The following is an 18,363-nucleotide window of genomic DNA, read 5'->3' as shown; positions in this document are numbered from 1 at the left end:
GCATCCTCTACGTCAGGAGGAAAGAAGGTTTAATCATAATAACAGATGCGGTTTCTTTACTGTAAGAGCAGTGAGACTATGGAACTCTCTGCCGTATGATGTTGTAAAGAGGGGACTGGATGCCTTTCTTGAAAAGTATAATGTTACAGGTTATACATATTAGATTCCTTGAGAGGGCGTTGATCCAGGGAACTAGTCTGATTGCTGTGTGTGGAGTCGGGAAGGAATTTTTTTTCCCCCAATGTGGAGCTTACTGTTTGCCACATGGTTTTTTTTTTGGCCTTCCTCTGGATCAACATGTTAGGGCATGTAAGGTTAGGATATGGGTTGAACTAGATGGACTTAAAGTCTTCCTTCAACCTTAAAAACTGTTACTATGTTATTTCTCACTGCAAAATGCAAATAAATTTATATAATTTAACATATACAATGTGATTTTCTGGATTTGTAAAATGAAAAGACTCCTGAGCTGAAGTATATCAAATTCTTGGAACATTCAATATAAAACATTCATTATGCTGATAAAGTAAAGGAAGCTCTCTGAATCACAATGCAGGTGAAGGAGGGAGAGGGAGTGACCACATTCACAGCTTGCGATCATAAGTTCTGGCAGGAGTCAATCTGGTAGGTAAAAAACCCCTCCCCCGCTGGTGATTACAGCCATATGTAAGCGAAGATGGAAACTGCCTCATCGGGGGTTTCCATCTGAGGGCTCATACTCACATGTGAGAAACTCAGATGAGTCTCGCACGTCAATACCCGACACTGCACTGCACGTAGCAATACATGCAGCCTCACGCTCCGCTCCTGAGTGCCGGGTGCAGTGCCAGGTGTTGATGTGCGAGACTCATCCCAGTTTTTCGCATGTGAGTATGATCCTTAAATCTACAAAATATGTGATTGGGATGAAACACCCCGAGGGATCCATTCACTAATGAGGCAGAAGAGTTACTGAGTTCTGTGTGACTTCGATTCAACACTACCCGGCTTTTAAGAAGTGTGCAAAACTCTGGCAGACGGCGCTTTTATGCATGCCTAAAAAGACTAGTCCACAATGTCTCCATCTGCCTCATTATAAAGAATCTTTTGCTGAAGGTTCCATTTGAATCTCGTATTTTAGAGATTTAGCACGGAAACTCCGGTGTAAGTTCTGAACGTAGATTGCAGGATAAATGTGCTCAACGTAGATTGCAGGATAAATGTGAGCCAAGCCTTAGGCTATGTGTACACGTTCAGGAAAGTTTGCAGAATTTTCCTGAGCAAATCTGGACTACTTTAGCAGGAAATTTTTAATGCGTTTTTTTGGTGGATTTTTCCGGAGGTTCCGAATGCAATTATATAGCAGCAAATCCCAATTATATAGCAGCAAATCCATGAAAAATCCACAAAATTAATGAACATGCTGCGTTTTTTTCTGCGATGCGTTTTTTTAGCAGAAAAAAATGCAGTATGGGCACAAAAATTGCGGAATGCATTAAATTGATGGGATGCTTAATGTAAGTGTTTTTGCAGCAGAAAAACGCCGAAAAAAACGCAAAAAATCCGGAACGTGCGCACATAGCCTTGCTGCGACCTTTTGGTTTTATTTATTTTATATGACTTTACTCTTCGGGTTGGTGTGATTACAGCGATACCGGATGTATCTTTTTTTTATGTTAGGCCACTTTCACACACTAAAAAACCCCTTTGTTTTCCATATTTCTGCAAACAATCATATGAGGGCTTGTTTTTTTGTGGGAGGGGTTGATGTTTGTATTGGTACCATTTTTGGGCACATGACATTTTTTGAATTGCTTTCTATTCCATTGTTTAGGAGGCAGATCGAACAAAAATTAGCAACTCACAGAATTATAAATTATTAATTAATTTTTTTGTCGTTCACTGTGTGGTAAAAGTGATAAGGCAGTTTTAGTATTTGGGTCAGTATGATTATAGCGATACCAAATTTATATAATTTGTTTTATGTTTTTGTCGCTTCTACACAATGAAAACCATTTTATAGAAAAAATATTGTTTTTGCTTTGCTATATTCTGAGAGCTACATTTGTACACGCAAGGGAGAGATCTGTCAATCTCAGGCAATGACTCTGGGAATAGCCAGCTATGGGTTGAGCAGGGCCACTTTAATCTCTGGCTATGCATATTTAAGTATTTACTGTAACAAATAGGTCAAGGGTGATGATGGGCTTTCACGTAATGGAACTTGCTAGATGCCCAAACCATGTGTACAGCGAGATGCATATCAGTCCAGCTAAGCTAGTTGGGAGAATCTGGGAGGGACCCGCCACTTGTGACTATTCCCCACCCCCTGGGAGGAACCTGCCCCCATCACTAGTCCCGCACCCCCTGTGGTTATCCCTCTTCATCATCTCATTCTTAGCTACTCACTCAGTGTGTTATATCTGAACTGACACACTGTTTGAGTGAAACATGCATATTTGTAATAATCAAGCCTATCGCTAGTTCATGATGCCCGTGATTCGGCAGCATTAATCGCGTGACTAGTTCAGTTGCAGGATAGGACTGGTCTTGTTATGCTGTTGTGCTGAGTTACAATCATAGCCTCTGGAAATAATTGGGCAGATTTATCTTTGATGCCCATAGGAACTAGTCATTGCAGTGCTTTTTTTTATTAGTTTAAGCCCTTTCTGACATCAGACATACTATCCCGTCGAGGTGACCTGGACCCATATGACCATCGACTGGTTAGTAAGTCATACGCAATCAGCCGTGCTCACGGGGGGAGCGCGGCCAGCTGAGAAGCCTTCTACACTGCCTGTCAGATCGCTGATCTGACACAGTGCTGTGCAAAGTGTCAGATCAGCGATTTGACTTTAAGACACATATTTAGTATAGCCGCGTCCGTAACAACCTGACCTATAAAGCTATCCCACTAGTTAACCCCTTCAGTGAACACCGTAAAAAAATAAAAAAAAATAAGTAAAAAACAAGGCTTTATCATACCGCCAAACAAAAAGTGGAATAACACGCAATCGAAAAGACGATATAAATAAACATGGTACTGCTGAAAACATCATCTTGTCCTGCAACAAACGAGCCACCAAATAGCATCATCAGCAAAAAAATAAAAAAGTTATAGCTCTCAGAATAAAGCGATGCAAAAACAATTATTTTTTATATAACACAGTTTTTATTGTATAAAAGCACCAAAACCTAAAAAGATATAAATGAGGTATTGCTGTAATCGTATAAAACTGCTTTATCAATTTTACCACACGTGAAATGGTATAAACGCCCCACCCAAAAGAAATTCATGAATTGCTGGTTTTTGTTCATTCTGCCTCCAAAAAATCATGATGAAAAGTGATCAAAAAATGTCATGAGCCCAAAAATGGTACCAATAAAAACGTCAACTCGTCCCGTAAAAAACAAGACCTCACATGACTCTGTGGGCCAAAATATGGAAAAATTATAGCTCTCAAAATGTGGTTTTGCAAAAAATGGTTTGCAGTAAAAAGCGATTTATAGCGTGTGACACCTGCCAAACATAAAAACCGCTATAAAAACCCGCTATAAGTAGTAAATCAAACCTCCCCTTTACCAACCCCTATTTTAGGGAAAAATAATAAAATAATAAAAGTATTTACTTCCATTTTCCCATTAGGGTTAGGGTTGGGGCTAAAGTTAGGGTTAGGGTTGGGGCTAGAGTTGGGGTTAGGGCTAGAGTTGGGGTTATGGTTTGGATTACGTTTATGGTTGGGATTAGGGTTAGGGGTGTGTTGGGGTTAGGGTTGTGGTTTAGGGTTGTGGTTTAGGGTTGTGGTTTAGGGTTGGGGTTAGGGTTAGGGGTGTGGTTATGGTTAGGGTTGGGATTAGGGTTAGGGGTGTCTTGGGGTTAGGGTTGTGGTTTAGGGTTGGGATTAGGGTTAGGGGTGTGGTTATGGTTAGGGTTGGGATTAGGTTTAGGGGTGTGTTGGAGTTAGAATTGGGGAGTTTCTACTGTTTAGCACATTAGGGGCTCTCCAAACGCCATGCACCCAAATAGTGGTTTACCCCACATATGGGGTATCAGCGTATTCAGGACAAATTGGAAAACAACTTTTGCGGTCCAATTTCTCCTGTTAGCCTTGGGAAAATAAAAATTTGGGGGCTAAAAAATCATTTTTGTGAGGAAAAAATGAATTTTTATTTGCATGGCTCTGCGTTATAATCTTTAGTGAAACACCTTGGGGGTTCAAAATTCTCACAACACATCTAGATAAGTTCCTTGTGGGGGTCTAGCTTCCATTATGGGGTCACATGTGGGGCGTTCTACTGTTTAGGTAGGGGCTCTGCAAACGCAACGTGATGACTGCAGACCATTCCATCAAAGTCTGCATTCCGGAACTGCGCTTCTTCCCTTCCAAGCTCTGCCATGCACCCAAAAGGTGGTTCCCCCCCATCACATATGGGGTATTGGCGTACTCAGGAAAAATTGCACAACAACTTTTGGTGTCCAATTTCTCCTGGGGGTTCAAAGTGGTCACCACACATCTAGATAAGTTCCTTAGGGAGGTCTACGTTACAAAATGGTGTCACTTGTGGGGGGGTTTCCACTGTTCAGGCACATCATGGGGTAGCACGGTGGCGCAGTGGATAGCACAGCAGCCTTGCAGCGCTGGAGTCCTGGGTTCAAGCCCCACTAAGGACAACATCTGCAAAGAATTTGTATGTTCTCTCCGTGTTTGCGTGGGGTTCCTCCGGGTACTCCAGTTTCCTCCCACATTCCAAAGACCTACTGATAGGGAATTTAGATTGTGAGCCCCAACGGAGACAGTGACGATAATGTGTGTGCAACCTGTAAAGCGCTGCGGAATATGTTAGCGCTATATAAAAATAAAGATTATTATTATTATTATCAGGGGCTCTTCAAACGCGACATGGCGTCCAATCTCTATTCCAGCCAATTTTGCACTGAAAAGTCAAACGGCACTCCTTCCCTTCCAAACTCTGCCATGCACCCAAACAGTGGTTTACCCTCACATATGGGGTATCGGCGTAATCAGGACAAATTGTACAACAATGTTTGGGGTTCAATGTTTCTTGATTCCCTTGGTAAAATAAGACAAATTGGATCTGAATTAAATTTTTTTTGTGAAAAAAAGTAAAATGTTCATTTTTTTTTTTTTTAAACATTCCAAAAATTCCTGTGAAGCACATGAAGGGTTAATAAACTTCTTGCATGTGGTTTTGAGCACCTTGAGATGTGCAGTTTTTAGAATGGTGTCACTTTTGGGTATTTTCTATCATATAGACCCCTCAAAGTGACTTCAAATGTGATGTGGTCTCTAAAAAAAAAAAAAAAAAAATGGTGTTGTAAAAATGAGAAATTGCTGGTCAACTTTTAACCCTTATAACTCCATAACAATAAAAAATGTTGGTTCCAAAATTGTGCTGATGTAAAGTAGACATGTGGGAAATGTTACTTATTAAGTATTTTGTGTGACATATCTCTGTGATTTAAGGGAATGAAAATTCAAAGTTGGAAAATTGCTAAATTTTCAAAATTTTCGCCAAATTTCATGTTTTTTCACAAATAAGCGCAAGTCATATCAAAGAAATTTTACCACTGTAATGAAGTATAATATGTCATGAGAAAACAATGTCAGAATCACCAGGATCCGTTGAAGCATTCCAGAGTCATAACCTGATGGACAGTGGTCAGAATTGTAAAAATTGGCCCGGTCATTAACGTGCAAACCACTGGGGTTAAAGAGAATAAAGCTGTGCTCTGGTTGCTATGGGCAGCAAAGATAACTTTTCTTTTATACACTTTTGATAAAAAAAGACCCGATATACAGCAATGAGGCCTGCAAATTAGGAACAAATTCTGAAACAAAGATACCAGTTTGACAGTGTCGGTTAAGAAACTGAAGTAAAGGTTGGATGATTCAAGTCAATTATCCAAATTCTAAAATGTAGCTTAACTATGGCAAGGCACCATTGGGGAGCAGCAGAGTGACAGCGCTAACACCAACAAGGGATAAGTCATGCTTTGTTGCCTCACGTTTGGAAGTAATAGTAATTTCTATCAATGGGAATAACTTCCAGATTACTGAAGGTCCGACCACTGGGCCCACCACCCATACTGAGAACTAAAGATTCCTGTGTGAATGGAATGGTGGTCGATCATGCACACATCCATTCTTTCCTAATGGTGTTGACAGATACGGCTGATCACAGCACTGGTCTGGTATTCCATAAAAATGAATGGGAGCAGCAGTGTGCATGATTGACCACCACCTCATTTACGTGGGGCGCTTTAGAGCCACAGTCTTCAGGATCGGTGGGGGTCCTAGCCGCTGGACCTCTACGATCGGAAAGTTAGTCCCTATCCAAGGGATAGGTGACAAGTTCCAAACTTTAGATTACCCCTTTAAGGACTGACCTACAAGATAACTAAACTTTTGTTTGTGCTAAATTAGTTTTTTTTCCCATGATTTTTGTTAATCATTAACAGTAATAATGCACTGAAACTTGCTGAAATGTAATTTTCACTTTACCCTCTGAGGTTGTATTAAATTCTGTTTATTTTTATTTCTTAAAAAAAAATCTTAGTCAAAGGGGTGTCCAAATTTTTCTATACATTATGCCACAGAATTTTCAACTGTCAATTTAACTGATACCTATTTTACATAGTGGAGAAAAATAGATTAAAATAATAAAACTCTTTACATATGACAAACTAATTTCACTTCTATGTTGGGCTATTCAGGCAGAAGATATGTCACAAAAGAGAACAACATGACAACCAGATACCCACACCTGTGGTAAGTATGATCTTGAAACATGCATGTATACCAATTTACAGGAGGAGAATAAGTGTTACTTCATATAATGTCTTAAAATGAATCTGTTAGTAGATCAACCCTCCTAAGCCATCATGGGAAGCTGAATACAATTATACCTTAATATCTGCGATCTGTTGTCTTATTCCACAGAAATCCATATTTTTCCTATATGCAAGTGAGCTATGAGCCCAGATCTTCCTGACAATCTGCCTCCTGTACTTATTATACATATAAGGTGGTGTTACCAGTGTGATATGTAATGACTGACACTTTGCTCTTATTACCATAGCTCCCAACTGTCCTGGATCCAGAGGGACAGTCCCGCAGAGCCGCCAGCACTGTGGAAGACAGCTGACAATGTGCTTGTACTGTGACAAGGTTCAACTCGGCTTTAGGGTGCTTTCACACATTCTGATATAAACCAGTATCGGAGATATTAGTGTCCTTGTGTATAATACTTGTGGCAACCATGTGCTGCATCAATATCACATGTATCGGCGCCTGGGAAGCAGCGGTACAGTTAGCACTGTTCCCTGGCGCTGGGTGCTGAAGATGGCTCTCCTCATTCTCCCCTTCTTGTGCTGCGATCAGGGGAGAATATTTATCTTTGTATTCAACTGATAAGTGAGAGCAGGCGGCGGCTGATGGGAGTATTCAATATCTACCGCCTGCGCTATAAATTAATTAAATCAAAATGACGTTGGTTTTCCCCTGTATTTAAGAGGGTTCATTCTGCTAACAGATTCCCTTTAAAGCATTTGTGATTGTAAATGTAGGATATTTCACCATATATGATTACACCATGCTGTGTATATATGATACATTGAAACATGTTCTAGTAAGAGAAGCCTGTATAGCCTGGTTACTTTGCTGTGCAAATATCAATATATTTAATTATGCAACTTCATTGTCCACATACCATATTTTATGTCACGTTGGGCCCTTGAGGACTAAAATGCCCGGTTGTGACTGTCACCTCTTTTAGTCTCTACAATAGCATCGTATCGATTTAGTGGAAAACTACTTAAAATACGTTTGTACCTTCATGTTGCTCAAACTCTGCTCGTGTAAATACTCTGATATTCTGCTTTGTTTTTAATCAGAATGGAATTCCAAATACGGCTCTGGAAGTCAATGAGCTTCAGTTGGTGGTATCAGATGAAGATTTACAAAGCAGGGAGTTTGAAAATGGCAGTCAGATTGATAAAGGTAAGAGGTTTTTTTTTTCTATTACTAAATATTAAAGGCGTTGTGCACTACTAGGACAACCCCTTCTCATATCCCATTCTTAATTCCGAAAAAAAACCCAACTGTTTTCCCCTCCCGTGCCGGATCCGTTCCTGCGGTGTCTGCGGATCCGTGGCTCGTGCGGCTGTATGACACATGACCCTGGCGCCCAATCAGCGGCGTCACTGACCCCACCTTTGGACGCATTGAACATGAAGAGGAAGTCAGAGCTGCAGGTGACCTGACTTCTTCTTCAGGCAGAGACAGTGACGCCAGCGCTGATTTGGCGCCGGGAACCACATGTCATACAGCCACAAGAGAGCCCTGGGACCGCGAGTGCCGACACTGCAGTAACGGCGCCAGCACATGACTGGAGTATGAGCTTTTTTATTTTATCAAGGCCAAGAGTGGGGAATGCAAAGGGATTGTCCTAGTAGTGGACAACCCCTTTAAACCTTAGATAATATATATTGTATGTAAACATCTTTATGCACTTAGTATCCAGTGTTTAGATCATAAATCAAATAATACTATATATTGTAAAGCCATTATGCATTGCCAAAAAAATTCCAACTTACAACATTTAAATAGTACTGTCATATAGTGACAACACAATAGTCATTTAGTGTCCAAATTATATTGCTATATAATCTGCAGATGATAGGTTCAAATGGTGCACACACAATATTGCCAATAATTGTTAAAACTGTAATGTCTTGGTGATAATGAGGTTAATTGAAATTGCCCTGGTGTTTTAGGGCAGCGAAGGGGTTACTTACACTCCAAGGATGTCCTGCTGTTTTAGGAATCTGATCCAGGTCAAATTGTCTCAGGCTGATTACAATTCAGCTTCCTTTTCCTGCACTGATCACAGAAATAGAGATGAGTACAGGAAAAAGGAGACTGAAGACAGTCAGCTTTTCTCTATAGTTGACAAATATAAAAAAGTGTTTTTGTGTTTAATTTCTTTAGTGTCCTTTTGCTTCTGGGCAGTGGTGTAACTTGAATCTCAAGGGCCCCAATGCAAAATCTCCATCAGGGCCACCATTTATTGCAGGCCTTTAGTAGCAATAGTCATTTTTCATATGGGGCAAAGGTGCCTTTTGGGCCCCTTAGGCTACAGGGTCTGGGTTCGATTGCAACCCCTGCATCTATTATAGTTATTCCCCTGCTCCTGGGGGTCCTGTCTTTGGAGACCTCATCTGAAAACAGTAAAATTGACTACATACATTGACTAATCTTGGATTATAAGCATGTATTAAATCCTACAAAGAAAAACAGACAGCACTCACTGGTCTTTTGTAGAAATTCCGCTCTTTGTGATAAAAAAGCATGTTGGCCAGGGGAGTGAGTACGGGAGTGAGCAGAAGCTTGACGACGGCCGTTTCGCACCTACTAGCGCTTCCATGGCTCAATAAGCATGTATTATAGTCCAGAACAACATTCAGAATTCTGCTGTTTGATTTTGGAACCTTTCATCTCCTAGATGGTAGACATCTGTATCTTGCAAAAATCTCTCATACCTGTATTTTAATAGTTTTTCTTGCATCAGATTAGTGCCAAGATACATTACACATACCAGAAAACCTGAGCCAGGAAATCTTAGATGTGCAGAATTGTGAATAAAGTTATAAATTAGAATGGAGCATGAATTGTAATTTAGAATCAGTATAACGTAAGAAAAAAATAGTACTTCTAAAGTTACTCAAATTTTTAGAAAAGAAGATAACTACTATATATGCAGCGCCCCAGAGTCCTGGTCGTTGCAGTACTGTGGCTCCGCCACTATGGGGAGCTATGGTGCGTCTGACGGCACTGAAGGAGTTCATCTGACCAGGTATCACAGACACCAATACATTTCACAGCTGGGCCTCCGGGGGGAGCTAAGGGTTCTATTCATTAGGCCACTCCCCACCATAGTGGGTAAACTGGGGGTCAGGCAGGAAGTTAGATCAGAAAGCTGACTGGGTTGGAACCAGGCAACACCTTGTGGCAGAGGGTGTTGTGGGGGAAGATACAGTAGGGTCTCTGTCAGGGGTGGGATCCTGACAGAGGCTTGGCAACTTGAACGAACGTAACGGGACCGCGCCTGCTCCGGGTAGCGGCGGTGCCCAAGGAAGGACTAGAAGCGAGATAGATTGTGCTGAGTGAGAAACGAGATCAAGCAAAAGGAGAATACCAGTAGGGGTCGTGCTGTAAGACCGGAGCAACACCCTACTGAGGCGCACTACCGGTGGCCGGAACGCCGAGGGAGTATTATAACATTCAGCTTCAAGCAATACTCTAAACAGCGGCAGGACAGTCAGTCTAAGGCGGGCTGTCTAACTTAAATCACCTATGCAGTCTTGGGGGGCAACTTGTGGAGAGGGGCGACTCTAGGGTCCCGGAAGAGCTCCGAGCCTACCTGTCATACGGGTGCCGTCCCGACCAGAACAACAGGGAGGGACGGAGGATTAGAAGAACATCATTTAATCGAGTTGTGAGGGAACTTAAGAAACAGACACAACGGTTGTGGGGACTTTCCGTAAGCACAGCAGGGAAGGACCGCAACACATAGCGCTAGAAGGAAGGCACAGATTTCCACCTGTGAAGAGAACTCTGGAGGTGCCATCGGACCGGCCGGACTTGCGCAGCCTGGTGAACCGTATTTTGGACTGTGGACTCAGAGATCTTCAGTAAAGAGGTAAAGAGACTGCAATCTGGTGTCCTCGTTATTTACTGCACCGCACCACCACTACCATCATCCACTCCTAGTAATCCCCTGTGCGCCCCACGGCAGGGTCACGGACCGGGGCCTAGCCGCCGTGACAACCCCAGAGCAGAGACTCAGAGGCCCGGTACCGGGTACCCCTCGGCCCTGCGGCGGTGGGGGCGCTACATATATTCGTTTGGTAAAATGGTGCAAAGGAATAATTAAGGCCTGATTCATTAAAAGGTGTTAATGAGAATAATTTTTATTTTGATAGCACCGACATATTCCACAGCATTTTACATTTTAAAGGGAATTGTACAGACAATAAAAGACATTACAGAATAACAATAATCACATAAATCAACAGCTACCAAGGGGAGTGAGGGCCCTGCTCGCAAGCTTACAATCTATGAGGTGTGCGCCTCCTCATGAATCAGTAGCTTCTGTCTCCAGAACGCCCCTTCATCAAGACTGGCCTGAACAACGCTGGTCTTGTTGTATTTGGCCCTTGGCGTATAAGATGGCCTACTTTTTTTTTTTTTTTTTTACTATATTTGAGTTCGAATAACAAGAAACCATACTAGCATCAAAACCAAAATGGGAAAATTTAAATAATAATAATTTTATTTCTATAGCGCCAACATATTCCGCAGCGCTTTACAATAGACATTACAGCATAACAGAAATCACAGTTCAAAATAGATACCAGTAGGAGTGAGGGCCCTGCTCGCAAGCTTACAATCTATAGGAAAAAGGGAGACACGAGAGGTGGATGGTAACAATTGCTTTCGTTGCTTGGACCAGCCATAGTGTAAGGCTCAGGTGTTCATGTAAAGCTGCATGAACCAGTTAACAGCCTAAGTATGTAGCAATACAGACACAGAGGGCTATTAACTGCATGAAATATATGAGAACATGATGTGAAGAACCTGATTAAGGTTTGTGTTTTTTTTTTTGTTTTTTTTTTTTTTAATGGGCCACACAAGGATAGTTAGGTTAATGTGTTAAGGCGGTAGGCCAATCTGAACAAATATGTTTTTAGGGCACGCTTAAAACTGTGGGGATTGGGGATTAATCTTATTAACCTGGGTAGTGCATTCCAAACATAGTAACATAGTTAGTAAGGCCGAAAAAAGACATTTGTCCATCCAGTTCAGCCTATATTCCATCATAATAAATCCCCAGATCTACGTCCTTCTACAGAACCTAATAATTGTATGATACAATATTGTTCTGCTCCAGGAAGACATCCAGGCCTCTCTTGAACCCCTCGACTGAGTTCACCATCACCACCTCCTCAGGCAAGCAATTCCAGATTCTCACTGCCCTAACAGTAAAGAATCCTCTTCTATGTTGGTGGAAAAACCTTCTCTCCTCCAGATGCAAAGAATGCCCCCTTGTGCCCGTCACCTTCCTTGGTATAAACAGATCCTCAGCGAGATATTTGTATTGTCCCCTTATATACTTATACATGGTTATTAGATTGCCCTTCAGTCGTCTTTTTTCTAGACTAAATAATCCTAATTTCGCTAATCTATCTGGGTATTGTAGTTCTCCCATCCCCTTTATTAATTTTGTTGCCCTCCTTTGTACTCTCTAGTTCCATTATATCCTTCTTGAGCACCGGTGCCCAAAACTGGACACAGTACTCCATGTGCGGTCTAACTAGGGATTTGTACAGAGGCAGTATAATGCTCTCATCATGTGTATCCAGACCTCTTTTAATGCACCCCATGATCCTGTTTGCCTTGGCAGCTGCTGCCTAGCACTGGCTGCTCCAGGTAAGTTTATCATTAACTAGGATCCCCAAGTCCTTCTCCCTGTCAGATTTACCCAGTGGTTTCCCGTTCAGTGTGTAATGGTGATATTGATTCCTTCTTCCCATGTGTATAACCTTACATTTATCATTGTTAAACCTCATCTGCCACCTTTCAGCCCAAGTTTCCAACTTATCCAGATCCATCTGTAGCAGAATACTATCTTCTCTTGTATTAACTGCTTTACATAGTTTTGTATCATCTGCAAATATTAATATTTTACTGTGTAAACCTTCTACCAGATCATTAATGAATATGTTGAAGAGAACAGGTCCCAATACCGACCCCTGCGGTACCCCACTGGTCACAGCGACCCAGTTAGAGACTATACCATTTATAACCACCCTCTGCTTTCTATCACTAAGCCAGTTACTAACCCATTTACACACATTTTCCCCCAGACCAAGCATTCTCATTTTGTGTACCAACCTCTTGTGCAGCACGGTATCAAACGCTTTGGAAAAATCGAGATATACCACGTCCAATAACTCACCGTGGTCCAGCCTATAGCTTACCTCTTCATAAAAACTGATTAGATTGGTTTGACAGGAGCGATTTCTCATAAACCCATGCTGATATGGAGTTAAACAGTTATTCTCATTGAGATAATCCAGAATAACATCCTTCAGAAACCCTTCAAATTACCAACAGTAGAGGTTAGACTTACTGGCCTATAATTTCCAGGTTCACCTTTTTGAATATTGGCACCACATTTGCTATGCGCCAGTCCTGCGGAACAGACCCCGTCGCTATAGAGTCCCTAAAAATAAGAAATAATGGTTTATCTATTACTTTACTTAGTTCTCTTAGTACTCGTGGCAAAGAATTGGCGAAGCACGTGAAAAGTCTTGGAGGCGGGAGTGGGAGGTTCTGATTATTGAGGATGTTAACCTCAGGTCATTAGCAGAACGGAGAGCACGGGTAGGGTGGTAGACTGAGACCAGGGAGGAGATGTAGGGTGGTGCTGAGCCATGGAGTGCTTTGTGGATGAGGGTAATAGTTTTGAACTGGATTCTTGAGTGGATGGGTAACCAGTATAATGACTGGCATAGCGTAGAGGCATCGGTGTAACGGTTGGTAAGGAATATAATCCTGGCAGCAGCATTCAGGACAGATTGGAGACGGGAGAGTTTGTTAAGAGGGAAGCTAATTAAGAGGGAAATACCTATGACATTTCTGTAGTTTTGCTTATACAGAAGTTCAACTAGTGCCAATAACACATAGTTGTGGGTAGAACAGGGACTACAATTTTTAACAGGTTCCTGGGTTGCCAACCATCCAGAAATTCCTGGGCAATCTCTAAAAATAAGGTGCTTTTACTTTTACTCTGTCGGTAAAAAATATTCGGGGTGTCTGTGATTTTTTTTTTTTTTTTTTTTTGAAGCTGAAGAATCTTAAATACAGATTATTTTGAATGTAATGATAATTATTTTCCAGTTTACAGTGAATGCAGCTGATGTCTTTATATCAGAAGGCTGTAGCGATGGGTCAGTTATAATCATTCATAATGATTAATTATGCTTTTACAATGTGTCTATAAAAAATATTGCCTGTCTGTATTTTTTTTTTATAACCTGTCCAGAAAAAAATAAAAAATTAAGTTGGCAAACTTGACAGGTTCACAGTTTGTGAAGGAAACCATGCCCCTTTTTACATACCATTTTTTTGCAGACCTATTTCTGCCGCCCTAGCTCAGGTTAGGTAGATCCAACAATGTGGTGCAGGCAGCCACACCTTTTTCTTAAGACATCGCCCATTTACATCCCCCTTCCTCACTCACTAAAATAAAATTAAAGGCACATTACCATGTCATGTGCAGTGCTATGTAAAACTACCGGTAAGTAATACCCCTTTGAGTACAGATTAATGTACTATGTATTAATGAGACATCTTCATTATACTTGGGGAGCCGCACATTTGATTGATACACATGAGTATGGAGCTCCTTGTTCTATGAATGCCTGGCTGTGATAATTCTGATCAGTATGGGTGCTTTACTATGTTCCTTTATGTAGCTTATTGTAGCTTGTGGGCAATAAGTTAATTCAGGGGGGATAAGACTCCACATGTATTTTAGGTGGGTGATTCCTTTGTTCTCATGTCGGTGATTCTCTTATTATGTCCTGAAGGTATATGTTATGGTGGGGACCCTCCTTTATTATAAATACTAAAAAATATTTTTACATTGACCATATAGCTGTAGATAGCAGTTATACACAGGCATTCTATACACCTTATATGTGTGTATAATGTACGGTACATATAAAATCAGTGACTTATTGGTGACGTCCTCTGATTGTTGTCATTGATTTTCCTTATTTTTTTATTATTCCTCCGACACACATCACTATGATCACATATTTCATTCTTGACTCTTCTCTGCAAAATGTAATCTTTGACTCACTGCTTATCGAGACGCTCTTCTTACTTTCCCCACCTCTACACAAAACAGATAGTGCTATACCCATCCATAGTGCCCCAGACAGTAATAATGGCTCAGTTCATGGAAACTGCCGCAGGCAGTGATTATGCTGCAGCAGGGTCAGGGAGCCAAGTGGTGCTCTGCTACACCTGGTAGTTCTGGTAATATGTTCCATATTTGTTTCTCAAAGATTTAAATTTAACTGAATCCAGCAAAGAAACTGCTGAGAACCAGCCTAATCCCATCCCTGCCCTCCAAACTTTCTCCTATCCTCACTTTTTCCACAGTCTACAATGAATGTCATACTTAACCTGCTCTTCACACTGTAGCCCACCCTTCCCCCATAGACAATAAAAATTACATTTTAATCCTCAACTCCAATAAGCAGTGCTCACTTTCCCTGCCGTCTTCGCCACAGGGACAGGCGGAATTCCATTCCTGGTTGTGGGAGTAGATAAATTATAGGATACGTTTGCATGTTGTTTGTTGACATAGGTTTTAAAGTGGATCTGCTTCAGAATAAATGCCAAAGTATTTTTTTAATTTGGATTTTGATATTGCTCCACTTCAAAATCCACATAAAAAAAAAAATCACGTGAATATACCCTAGTGTAAAGCTGTTCAACAACTGATGTACAGCCAACCAATCCAGCTCATGACAGACGCTATATGAGCCTCACTTCCCAGATATCCTATTCTTTTCCATATTCATCTTATACAAAAGTTCTATCTGTATATGGCCAAAAGTGTGCAAACTAATAAATGTGTAATTTAATAATCCTGTTCCAAATCCATGTGGTCAATATGAAGTTCTGCACCGTTATGTGGATATAACTGACTCCACTATTTGAAGCTTTTCCTTCAAGAATGTCTTTTGGAATTTGTGACCTTTCAGCCAAAAGATCATTTCTGAGGTCAGGCAATGAGTTGGATGAGAAGGTCTGGCTCACATTCTTCAGTTTGGGATTTAGGTCAGGGATTTTTTTAGGACACTACACCAAACACATTTCCTCCACTATGTAGAGACGTAGAAAAAAATGTTAATCAGCTCACCTTCCAGCGATAACAATTTAGTGTGAAAACATCCGAATTTGCATAGGAACCCTGGTAGACCTTTTTGGTTAGGATGTGGTGGAGAGTGTAGAAATGGGAGAGAAGGTCCATGCGGAGTGGGCTTCAGCACCAATGAAAAAAATGTTAAAACATAAGTTTGAAATAATAGTTGCTAACTAGAGATAATCAAATAGCTTCGGATAACTCCTTATCCGAAAAGCTATAGCACTTACCGTATAGCTGCATTGGGAACCCGCATACCTGGAGCGCTCCCGATAATCAGCCGTTCGGTGCAGCAGCTGCCTGTGTCGCAGCTGTGTGACTGTCACAACACATGTAAGGAGAGCCTGTATGTTGTGACTGTCACACAGCCGAGACACATGCAGCTGTATCGCCGAACAGCTGATTATCGGGAGCGCGCCAGGTATCCAGGTTATCGATGCAGCTATTTGGCAAGCGCTATAGCTTTTCGGATAAGGAGTTATCCGAAGATATTCGATCATCCCTATTGCTGACTTGAAACGCATAAGCTTATGGTCCTTAACCGTTTTTTTTTTTTCTCGCTATGTTTTGAATTGCACAGTAAAGTTTACGGTATATTTTAAACTTTTTCATTGGCGCTGAAGCCCAGTCCTCATGAACCTTCACCCACATTTCCTCCTCATCATATACAACCACATACAATAATTGCCATATTCAACATTAACACTATGCATTCCAGTAGTTCACATTCTCTGGACATCCTCCAATTTCAGATTTTTTTCATCTGCCTCTTTTTAGAAGATTCCGGTCTCAAGAAAGCACATTTCCACTGCTCTAGAGGTGGCATGCCTTACATCAACCCAGCCAATGCTTGACATTGCACATGATGATCTCAGGTCTGTGTGCTGCTGCTAAACCCAATTCCATTTCAAAAAGCTACTAATACAGTCCTTGTGCTAATGACTCTAACAGTCTTTAACTCCTATTGTAAGGCTACTTTCACACTAGTCCGTCGGTACGGGCCGTCGGCCCGACGTACCGACGGAAAGTGTGTTAATGTAGCACAATGGGGGCAGCAGATGCAGTCTTACGACGCATCTGCTGCCCCACTGTGAGTCCCGGGGATGAGGGGGCGGAGTTTTGGCCGCGCATTCGGAAGTGGTGGACACGACGCACAAAAAAAGTTACATGGAACTTTTTTGTGCCGACGGTCCGCCAAAACATGACGCATCCATCGCACGACGGATGCGACGTGTGGCAATCCGTCGCTAATGCAAGTCTATGGAGAAAAAACGCATCCTGCGGGCAACTTTGCAGGATGCGTTTTTTTCTCCAAAACGGCACATTGCGACGGACAGCAAACAACGCTAGTGTGAAAGTAGCCTAAGTGATGCAGTAGAGGATGACTTTTATGTGCTTCTGCACTTGGTTTCTCTGCTGTGTGAGTTTGTGTGGTCCACCGCTTTGTGATCCATTGTCACTGATTCACAATAAATGCATTTACAATTGACGAGACAGATCAAGCAAATCAGAAATGTTACAAACTGACTTTTGGCATCCTATGACTGTGCCATATTGTAAGTCGCTGAGTTCTTCATTATAACCTGTCCTATTACCAATGTATAACTGTGGAGATTAGACGGCTGTGCTCTGGATTTTATTCACCTGTTTCAAATCGATGTAGATGAAACACCTGAAAACCATAATTACATTGGATATTCAATTACCTTTCACCATATTGTATATTATATAATTCATCTTTGGGTATGTACACACTACTACTTCAGGCATTTACTCACCAAGTTTTTCAAGATTGACGCCAGAATCTTTTTTTCCTGAAGACTCTTCTGTAACGCCTTTTCAACATTTTTGGCTACTGGCGGTTTCTTGGAGCTTTCTCCCATCGTTTTTGTGGGGGGTTTATTGATACTTTCCTTTTATTTTTTTTTTATATTTTTTTTAAACTTCATTGAATAATGAAGAAACTGTTAGTGTGGGTTTTTTTTTGTTTTTTTTTAAAGGGAACCTGTCACCCCCAAAATCGAAGGTGAGCTAAGCCCACCGGCATCAGGGACTTATCTACAGCATTCTGGAATGCTGTAGATAAGCCCCCGATGTATCCTGAAAGATGAGAAAAAAAGGTTAGATTATACTCACCTGGGTGGGCGGTCCGATCCGATGGGTGTCGCGGTCCGGTCCGGGGCCTCCCATCTTCTTACGATGACGTCCTCTTCTTGTCTTCACGCTGCGGCTCCGGCACAGAGGTACTTTGTCTACCCTGTTGAGGGCAGAGCAAAGTACTGCAGTGCGCAGGTGCTGGGCCTCTCTGACCTTTCCCGGCGCCTGCGCACTGCAGTACTTTGCTCTGCCCTCCACAGG

The 18,363-nt window shown here is 41.6% G+C and overlaps 1 protein-coding gene across 2 annotated transcripts in view; it reads left to right on the top strand.

Moving 5' to 3' along the window:
- LOC143813143 (uncharacterized) overlaps positions 1-18,363 on the top strand; it is a 112,524-nt gene that overhangs the window by 79,618 nt on the left and 14,543 nt on the right. For both annotated transcript variants that reach the window (XM_077293363.1, XM_077293364.1), the window contains exons 3-4: positions 6,716-6,770; positions 7,895-8,000. In XM_077293363.1, coding sequence (XP_077149478.1) covers positions 6,716-6,770; positions 7,895-8,000 — 161 coding nt within the window. The remainder of the gene's footprint in view (positions 1-6,715; positions 6,771-7,894; positions 8,001-18,363) is intronic.

The sequence above is a fragment of the Ranitomeya variabilis genome, chromosome 1 (assembly GCF_051348905.1).
Source record: "Ranitomeya variabilis isolate aRanVar5 chromosome 1, aRanVar5.hap1, whole genome shotgun sequence".
NCBI lineage: Eukaryota > Metazoa > Chordata > Amphibia > Anura > Dendrobatidae > Ranitomeya > Ranitomeya variabilis.
Note: the sequence above shows the minus strand (reverse complement) of the source record. Positions and strands in the feature narration are given on the sequence as shown.